This window comes from Eulemur rufifrons, chromosome 16 (genome assembly GCF_041146395.1).
Source record: "Eulemur rufifrons isolate Redbay chromosome 16, OSU_ERuf_1, whole genome shotgun sequence".
Classification (NCBI taxonomy): Eukaryota; Metazoa; Chordata; class Mammalia; order Primates; family Lemuridae; genus Eulemur; species Eulemur rufifrons.
In genome coordinates, this window is record NC_090998.1 from 90,628,737 (window position 1) to 90,637,946 (window position 9,210).

The 9,210-nt window shown below is 59.0% G+C and overlaps 1 protein-coding gene across 3 annotated transcripts; it reads right to left on the reverse strand.

The window, feature by feature from the left end:
- Positions 1–479: 479 nt before the first annotated feature.
- LOC138397445 (cytochrome P450 2D17-like) lies at positions 480–4,961 on the reverse strand. 3 transcript variants are annotated; one of them, XM_069491485.1, is made up of 9 exons: positions 4,481–4,961; positions 3,600–3,771; positions 2,973–3,125; positions 2,722–2,882; positions 2,082–2,258; positions 1,752–1,897; positions 1,347–1,590; positions 830–971; positions 480–731 (listed from the first exon to the last, which is right to left on the reverse strand). In XM_069491485.1, exons 1-9 carry the CDS (start codon positions 4,667–4,669, stop codon positions 553–555), a joined length of 1,563 nt encoding a protein of 520 aa, XP_069347586.1. In that variant the 5' UTR covers positions 4,670–4,961; the 3' UTR covers positions 480–552. The 3 variants fall into 3 exon arrangements, with proteins under 3 accessions (XP_069347586.1, XP_069347587.1, XP_069347588.1); XM_069491486.1 differs by having other exon boundaries at positions 1,347–1,534; positions 1,756–1,897; positions 4,481–4,861; XM_069491487.1 differs by lacking the exon at positions 2,973–3,125 and having other exon boundaries at positions 1,347–1,534; positions 1,756–1,897; positions 4,481–4,841.
- Between the last annotated feature and the right edge of the window lie 4,249 nt (positions 4,962–9,210).

Here is a 9,210-nt window from a genome sequence, read left to right on the forward strand (position 1 = left end):
ACGTTCTGGCACCTGATGACTGAGCCCTGGGTGGTAACCCTGGCACTTGACTCTGTGGCCCTCCTGGACTTCTCTCCCTTCTTGGGGTGTCGAATGTGAAGGGAGGTAACAGGATAGTGCTGGCAGCGCTGCTGGGCACTGGGCACTGGGCGGGTGGGCCCAGCAGGGCCTGAAATGTGGTTCTCCAGGCTGAGTGCTGCCCTCTGCACCCCACTGTCCGGACTGATGTCTCTGGACAGCCCAGGCTGGCCCCTCCCCTAGGAGCCAGGACCACACAGTCCTTGTCACCAATCTGCCCCGAGTTGAGTCATCAGGGTGTTGGGGTTACAGGTGGGGATTGGCTGACATCTCCTGAACCTCAACAAACCCATCTGTCACATGGGGCCAGGAGGTCAGATCAGCATGGATGAGGCGGGGTGGGCTGTCCCCAGAGAGGCTGTGAGGCCCCATGGCAGCCAGCAGTGTTGACGGGGCCAAGGTGGGCAAAGCACGTTGGTTTATTGGACATCAGGGCCCCTGGCTGGGGAGAAGGCTGGGGCTCGGTGTCGGCCTCTAGCGGGGCACAGCACAAAGCTGGTATGGGGACGGGGTAACCAGGAAGTTACAGACACCGTGGTCGCTGGGCCGGGGGTGTCCTGGTGGCACCGAGAAGCTGAAGCGCTGCAGGAGGGAGGTGAAGAAGAGGAAGAGCTCCATGCGGGCCAGGGGCTCCCCGAGGCACGTGCGGCGGCCTGTGGGTGGGTAAGGGGGGCTCAGTGAGCCTGGGCCTGGGCTCCACCCCGCCTAGACTCCAAGGAAGGGGGCAGGGAGCCGGGCAGCCCACAGGCACCTGCTGAGAAAGGCATGAAGGCCTCAGGCTTCACGAAGCGGCCCTGAGCGTCCAGGAAGTGTTCGGGGTGGAAGCGGAAAGGCTTCTCCCAGACCGCCTCGTCCTTCAGCACCGATGACAGGTTGGTGAAGAGTGTTGTCCCCTGGGAAAGAGATGCCTGGCGTGAGTGGCGACTGGCCCGTAGGAAGCTGGGACCCCTGCCACCAAACACATGGGGCACACTCTGTGCCTGGCACGCTCCTGAACGCCATCAAGTAACCCTCGGCCCAGGGAGCTTCTCGTAACTCTCTGACCCCGAGGCAGGGCCGAGTCCCACATTCCATGGGCGCCCTCCCTGCCTCCAACCCCTGCAGCCACAGGTCGTCTGGGGCACGTTCTGCTTTGTCTTCCCCACTGGACTGGGGCTCTGCACAGACAGGCCGGCCCTTTCCCTGCCCTGCACCCCACACCCAGGCTGGGCAGGCTGTGCCTGCGGAAGCGAGGACCGGGTGACCTGGGGTCCCAGCCGCAGTCCTACCTTGGGGATTAGGAAGCCCTGCACTTCGATGTCACGGGACGTCATGTGGGGCACACCCAGGGGGACGATGTCCGCAAAGCGCTGCACCTCGTGTATCACAGCAGTGGTGAAGGGCATGTGGGCCTGGTCACCCATTTCTGGTCGCCGCACCTTTCCTATCACTTCGTCAATCTCCTGTTGGACACGGCCTGGACACACACAAGTGTCCCACAGCGGGTCAGAAGCCGGCAGCTGAGCCCTGCCCCTCTCCTGAGTCCTGTGTTGGGGGCGGGGCCACCTGAGTGGAAGGTCACGCTCACAGGTCCTGGCTCAGGCAGTGCTTGTGCCAGGGGTGTCCGAAAGAAGCTCAGGGGCCCCTCCCTGTACCTCTCCTCCTTCGGCCGCCCCGTCAGCCCGCAGCCGGACTCACGCTGCACATCCGGGTGCAGGATCATGAGCAGGAGGGCCCAGGCCAGCGTGGTCGAGGTGGTCACCATCCCAGCTGAGAACAGATCAGCCACCACCAGGCGCAGGTTCTCATCATTGAAGCTGCTATTGGGGTTCCCCTTGGCCTGACCGGGCAGAGAGGGTGGGCTCAGGGGGCAGAGAAGGAAGCCCCCAAATGACCATCCATTCTGCACCTGTCAGCCCTGATCATAGGGTGGTGCATCAGCTCCTCCCTGCCTGGCCTGGCCTCACTCCTCAGGGCACCCTCAAGCTGCAGCCCCTGTCCTTGTCCCTGGCAGTGGCCCTCACCTTCTCCACCTCGGCCAGGAAGGCGTCAGTCAGGTCTCTGGGTGGCTGGGCCGGATCCCGGGTCATCCTGTGCTCAGTCACCAGCTCATCGAGCAGGGCCATGAAACCCTTCCTTGCAGAGATGACCTTGCCAGCCAGCCTCGGAATGCGCAGAAGCACGGGGAAAGCCATCACCACCTGTGCCAGTCACAGAAGGGGGCCTGGGTCCCTCCTGTGCTCAGCATTTACCTGCACCCATCTCCAATCCCAGAGTGGACGCACTGCCTGCCTGTCCCCACCATTGACCCGGTCCCTCCCCAAGTGGGAGTCTCCACACTGTCTCCTGGCCCTGGGCTGACACAAGGATAAACCTACGATGGAAATCTCACCGGTTTGTTGGCTCCCAACGTGCCCAGGAGGCCCAGGCTCCTTGGCCTTCTTTGGGGTCCCACTGACCCTACCTGGGCACACCTGTCCCATTAGCCTTGTCTGAGATTTCCCCTCCCCTCGGTGCCCTGCCTCTTGCAGTGGGCTCTCCAGGAATGCCCTTCCCCCTCGCCCCTGTGTGCAACTCTCCTCCATGAACACCCAGCTGCAGTCAGAGTCACCTGCCTGGAGCTTGCCCTGCAGAGACTCCCGCAGCCCCTATCGCCCCCTGCACCTGCATCAGGTAGCCAGATTCCTGGTGATGTTGTTTCTCCACCAATTCCATTAGCCTGAGGAAGCTCCGGTCGTCGTACTCGAAGCGGCGCCCGTAGGTGAGGGACGCGATCACGTTGCCCACCGCTTTGTTCAGGAGCGCGTTGGGGCTAAAGGGCCGTGCTGAGACAGGATGCCGGTCAGGGAGGCTCCTCTTCGGGGGCCCCAGCCACACCTCCCCGGTCCTCCCCTGTCCCTGCACCCGTCACCCACCGGCTTGGTCGGCGAAGGCGGCACAGAGGCAGGCGGCCTCCTCAGTCACCCACAGCTCCAGCGACTTCTTGCCCAGACCGAAGAAGCGCAGAGTGGACAAGGAAAAGCGCCGCTGCTCGCGCCACGCGGGCCCGTAGCGCGCCATGATCACCCCTGGGGTAGGGCGGGCAGGTGGGCGTGGCCCGGAATGTTCTGCCCCGCCCACTTTCCCTCTTCAGCTCCGCGGACTGGGGCCCCGCCCACTCTGACCCTGCCTTCCCGCAGGTCTGGCTCTTGCTTCCCCGCTTTGGTCGCCTGCTCTCTGTCCGCTGCGCTGGGCAGCCCTTGGCCCCAGGTGGGCCCTGCCCAGCCTGACTAGGGTTCCACTCCGGGAGGACGCTGCCTGCCCCTCCTGCCCACACCGAGCCGGACGCCCCCGCGTGGCCGCCCTGACTCGCTCCTCCTTCCCGCCCCGCCCCCACGGTCCTCGCACCCCACGCAGGGTGTTCCCTCGCCCTCCGCCCCCCACCCACCCACTGGCCTTTCTCTGCGTCCCTAGCCCAGGGTCAGGCGCCCACTGGCCCAGTTCGGTCCCTGGGAACTGCTCCCTCTCTCCCTCCTGCGGCGACAGTCCCCGCGGTCACTTGCCTTCTGCATGTGGCCCGTGGCCCAGGTGCTCAGAGATGGGCGAAGGCGGCCGGTCCGCAGTGTCCTCGTTGTGCTTCACCAGAGCCTCGCGCACGGCCTCCAGCCCGTTGAGCACGACCACCGGCGTCCAGGCCAGCTGCAGGCTATACACGTCCCCGAAGCGGCGCCGCAGCTGTAGGAGGAGGGTGTGGCGTCCGTGAAGCCGGGGACCCCCGGGTGGTGGTCCCGGGCTCACCCTATAAGCCCCGTGAGACCGTGGGGCCGGCCGGAGTCCGCCAATTCAAGGACAAGATGTGTACTCCAGATCCTGGGGGTCAGATTCTCTACGGTTGAGGAGCTCGGTTTGCATCCAACAACCCAGCTTTGCATGACCTTGCAAGAATGACCGAAATTGACAGTAGGTCCCCGTTAGCATCCCAGTTTACAGATCAGGAAACTGGGGGTTAGGGAGGTGAGCTTGAGGCCCACGGACCAACAGCGACAAAACATTTGAACCGGTCACTGCACCTCTCTCAACCCCAGTTTCCTCATTTAATTGGTGCTCAGGACACTAACACCCCCCACCCCCCATTCCCCAGACCTTTCCTTCTGGTGTCATCAGAAGGGACTTGGGCCTTCCCTAAGTTCTGTGCTGTCCAACAGGCTTGCAAACCCACCGACCAGTCCCGCCTCCCCTCCAGGCCTTTGCCCTCCCAGACCTTTTCCTTTGGAAAATCCAAACTGTCCCTCAGGCCCTGCACAAATGCCCTCCCCAGGGAGCCTCTCACACCTGCTTCCTCTTCTGGGCCCAGCTCCTTGTCCAGACTGTGTCTTACCCACCACCCATGTCTCCTGCTGGGGGTGCCCAGGCCCCTTGCTGCGTTCGCCACCACCTCCCTTACCTGACCAAAGGAATAGGCGATGTCCTGGAAGTCCATCTGTAGTATGTTGCCCAGCCCCAGCAATGCCATGGGGCCCGGCGGGTAGCGTGCAGCCCAGCGTGGGCGCCGGTGCATCAGGTCCACCAGAAGCAGGAAGATGGCCAGGGCCAAGGCCAGGGGCACCAGCACGTCCCCCGTCAGCAGCCCCATGGCTGCGTGTCCACTAGACTCCTCCAGTAACACCTGTCACTCCAGCAGTCCAAGCACCTAGGCTCAGGCAGCACCCTCCTGGCACACCCTGAGTGCCAAACACTCTGTGCTATTTCCTTATGAAGGGAGGTGACACTGGCCTTTGCCCTGTGCAGTGAGCCAACTTGTTGTGTTGACTGTGCTGCCAGAGGGTTCAGGGCCAGGACAGGGCAGGGTAGCTGGGGGGATGGATCCAGAGGTCCTTGTCGCTGCTGCCCTCCCCAGGTGCTTACCCAAGGTCAGGGGGCATAGCAGGTCCGGCAGGAGAAGTAGCCCCTTTCCCCACCTCTAACTCCCCAGCTCTGTACAGGCTCCTGGGAGAGCCCTGGTCTGACTGGTCCTTGCCACCCACCTCTCCCCATAATGTGGTCATGACTTCTCCCCAACACCTGTCCTTGTCCTTAGTTCACCTCACCTGCCTGTTTCTGAGAGGCCTCCAACCCCTTGTCTGTCATCCACACTTGCCTTGGGCTTAGAGAGGTTGTGATGATCAGAGGGACCAAGGGGCGAGTCCCTTTACTCAGCACTGCACACTGGACACACCCAGACACAGACACACCTGGTCACGCACACCCTGGTACCCGACCAGATACTTACCCACGTGCTCACACACAAACACACCCATCTACGCACTCACAAAACCTGCACGCTCAGACAATACACGAGCACCGACTCTCACTCAAGGCACGTGTGTTCACACACACACACACACACACACTTACCCCTACGTGCAGACCCAGCACAGTGTCCTGCCTCTCAGTTTTCCGGGCGGGACCTCTGCCATCTGGAGGTTGCTCTCGGGGAGTCTCAGGGCCATCACCCAGCTACTGCCCAGCCCAGACTCCTGGGCTCTGGCCTGGCTGTACCAAGTCTGAATCTGGCCGTCGGGAGGCAACGGTTGTTCTCAGAGCTCCCCAGTCACCCTGACAGGCCAACTGGCAGAGCTGGGATGCCTGGTAGCGGGATCCCACAGTTACTTCCTGTGGGATTTGTCACCCACCGCTTTCTGGCCTCTCCGGTTCTGATTAGAAATCTGCTGTGCACATTACTGACGACGTTTGCTTGTGAGGCGCTGCTGCTCTACTGCTGCTTTCAAACTTCTCTGTCTTTTGACAGTTCATGGCGTGGGGAGGTGTGGATCGCTTTGAGTTTATCCTACTTGGACTTTGAGCTTCTTAGATGTAGAGATTAATGTTTTTCCTCAATTTGGGCCAGTTTTCAGCCATTCTGTCTTCAAATGTTCCTTCTAGTGCTCCACGTCCCTCTCCTTTTCTGGCACTCGCATCGTGTGTGTGCTGGTATGTCTGATGACGTCTCACTGCTCTCTGACTGTCCGTGGTTCTTCGTTCTTGTTTCTGTTCCCCAGAGGGGACAATCGAAGTTGACCCATCTCCATGTTCACTGATTCTTTCTTCGTCTTTTTTTTTTCTTGAGAGAGTCTGGCTCTGTCACTCTGGCATCACCACAGCAACCTCACTCCTGGGCTCAAGCCATCCTCCTGCCTCAGCCTCCCCAGTAGCTGGGACTACAGGTGCGCACCAGACAATCGGGCTAATTTTTGTCTTTTTGGAATAGACAGGGTCTCCCTCTTGCTCAGGGCGGTCTCAAACTCCTGACTTGAAGTGATCCTCCCACCTCGGCCTCCCAGAGTGCTAGGATTACACACGTGAGCCACTGTGCCTGGCCTCTGTGAACATGTTTAAATGAGCTGATTTAAGGTCTTGGTCTAGTAATTTCACCCTTGGGGACCGTTTCCACTCATTACTTTTCCCCTTGTGTATGGGCCTCACTTTCTTGTTCCTTTGCAAGTCTGAAAACACTTTGTTAACAAGTAGACATTCCAAATCCTCGAACGTGGCACCTCTGGAATCCGACTCTCTCCCTGACCAGGCTGGTTGTTGTGTTTCCCTGTGGCAGTTGTGTCTTTGCTTGGCGACTTCTCTGAACCTATTCTGTAACGTCTGCCTTCCTTGTTAGGTGTGGCCACTGAAGTCTCTACTGAGTTGTCTTAGTGGTCAGCAATGTCCTGTCCGAGATTTCCTTGGATGTCTGAACCCTAAACCTCCCGGTCTTTGCCGCGGGACTCTCTGCCTCTGTGGGGTCACGCTTGCAGCCCCCAACCGGGCAGTTCACAAATTTCCCTTCGTTTTTTACCTCCTGTTGGTGCAGGCGCTCAAGCTCAGCCAGCGGTGAGCGCTTAGATGCCCAGATCTTCCTGATCATGCACACAGCTGCATGTAATCTTCCGAATGTGCGTGGCCTCCTGCACTCCCGGGAAGGGGACGGAGCTTTGCAAAGCCCCTATGGGCACCTCATGGCCCAGTTTCATCTTTCAGGGGTTTGGGTTTGTGTATTATATGCCCTAACTGGTATCCATTGCCTCAGGCAGCTCGGATTTTCATCGGTGGCCCTGATTTACTGTCACTAAGCTCTCTTGAGGAAAATGCTGTTCACACTGGGGCAGACCTCGGGACAAATACAGACAGCCCTGCACATGGCATCCTCCTGGGAGCTAGCAGACGGGTGAAACAGTGACAATTCTTCAGCAATGAGGCTTTGAAAATGCTCCCGCCCCAGGGGCTCCCTCTGCCTGCTGCCAGGTGTCACCTGGAAGGCGGGCTGTCCTTTCTCAGGGCCATCTCTCTCCTGCACAGTGGGGGACATGAAAAGAGCAAGTGAAAATACCCCAATCCTGCTGTCCTTTCGGAGACACAGCCATGTTTCTTGGATAAATACTCATGTGTGTTGAGATGTGGTTAACGAAGATTTTGTCCATTTTTTCATGGGCCTGTGGAGTGGTGACTTTTCAGAGAGGTGTGTGCCATTTTCAGACCTCACTGCTCATCTGAGGAGTGTTGGTGAGACCTTCGATGTCTTAAAATGTCCTGATCCACACATGACCAACAGTTTGGCTGGGTATAAAATTCTACATTCATGTCATTTTTCCTGTGGAAGTTTGAAGAAATTTTTTTTTTTTTTTTAGACAGAGTCTCACTCTGTGGCCTGGGCTAGAGTGCCGTGGCATCAGCCTCGTTCACAGCAACCTCCAACTCCTGGGCTCAAGCGATCCTCCTGCCTCAGCCTCCCGAGTAGCTGGGACTACAGGCATGTGCCACCATGCCCGGCTAATTTTTTCTATATATATATTTTTAGCTGTCCAAATCATTTCTTTCTATTTTTTAGTAGAGACGGGGTCTCACTCTTGCTCAGGTTGGTCTCGAACTCCTGACCTCGAGCGATCCTCCTGCCTCGGCCTCCCAGAGTGCTAGGATTACAGGCGTGAGCCACCGCGCCCGGCCTGAAGAAATTTTTAACTGTGTCGCCCTTCAGGGGGTGCTGTTGGGAAGTCTGATGCTACTTGAATTTTTCAAGCTGACGCTTCTTTGCTCTATAAAACCCTGGAATGCTTGTTATGGGCACACTGCAAAAGCAGGAGAGAGCCCCACTCATAATTCAGCACAGCTGCCAAGACTGATGACACCATCCACACACCAAGAGGAAATACAAAGTTGTCTTTCTTCATCATTGAGGCCACGTGGGATACCGGGCCAGTAGCCTAGCAGGTCCCAGACAGCCTGAGAGAACAGGGAAAGGAGACTGGCCTGGGTTTTATTGTGTTTTCCCAGAGTTGCACCGGGCTGGGGCTTGCTCAGGCAGGCAGGGCCTTGGTAGTCTGCATGTCCAGTTAGGGCGTATGAGAGAGCCCCATGGATTTATTCTCAGCTTGCCTCGATGTCGGGGACATGGCAAGAAGGAAGGAAAATGTTTACCACCGGTCAACACTCAAGCCTAAGATGAAGAAGAAGCCATGCTCAATACAGGGGGAAGAAGCCCAGGCAGCGGGATGCCTTGATCACCCTAGGTGCCTCCCAGGGTTCAAAGGCACCCTGGGTCACTCCTTGGGCTGCCAGCAACCCACCCTGTCATCACAGCTCACCTGACCCCCAGGCAGCCAAGGAGGGTAGCTCATCCCTGGCCTGGGACAAGGTTCCTCCCAGCAGGGGACCCGCAGGGAATGCCTGTTTGGGCTTCCTAGAGGTCCCTGAGGTAGAGAGCAAGGAGCAAGGCACAGGGGCTGGGTCCCCCCACTCCTGAGGAACCTCTGGCTGAGCTGGGTCCCAGCCCCCGACAACCCCAAGACTCAGAGCCACGAATGAAAAGTGTCCAATAAATCCTGCTGCTTCTGCAGGGCCCGTTGCCTCCTGCCAGGGACCCCAGTCTCCTCAGACAATCGCAGCCTGGCCGCATCCGCACTGCCTCTCCCACAGCTGCAGGAAGATCAAGACCACCTCCTGCCCGGCCAGCTTTCCCACTCAGAGCCAGGGGACAGGCTAAGGTCCCGGCAGTACTGAGAGCTGGGCAGCTCCCTGTCACGAGGGCATTTGGGAAAACGCAGGTGGGAACCCGTCAGGCCTGCTGTAGGGTCCTCTGGCAAAAGAAGCCCTGGGGTGGCTTCTGCTCTGAGTGTCCATGGTTCTGTCCCAGGCTGTACCCTAAGGGCA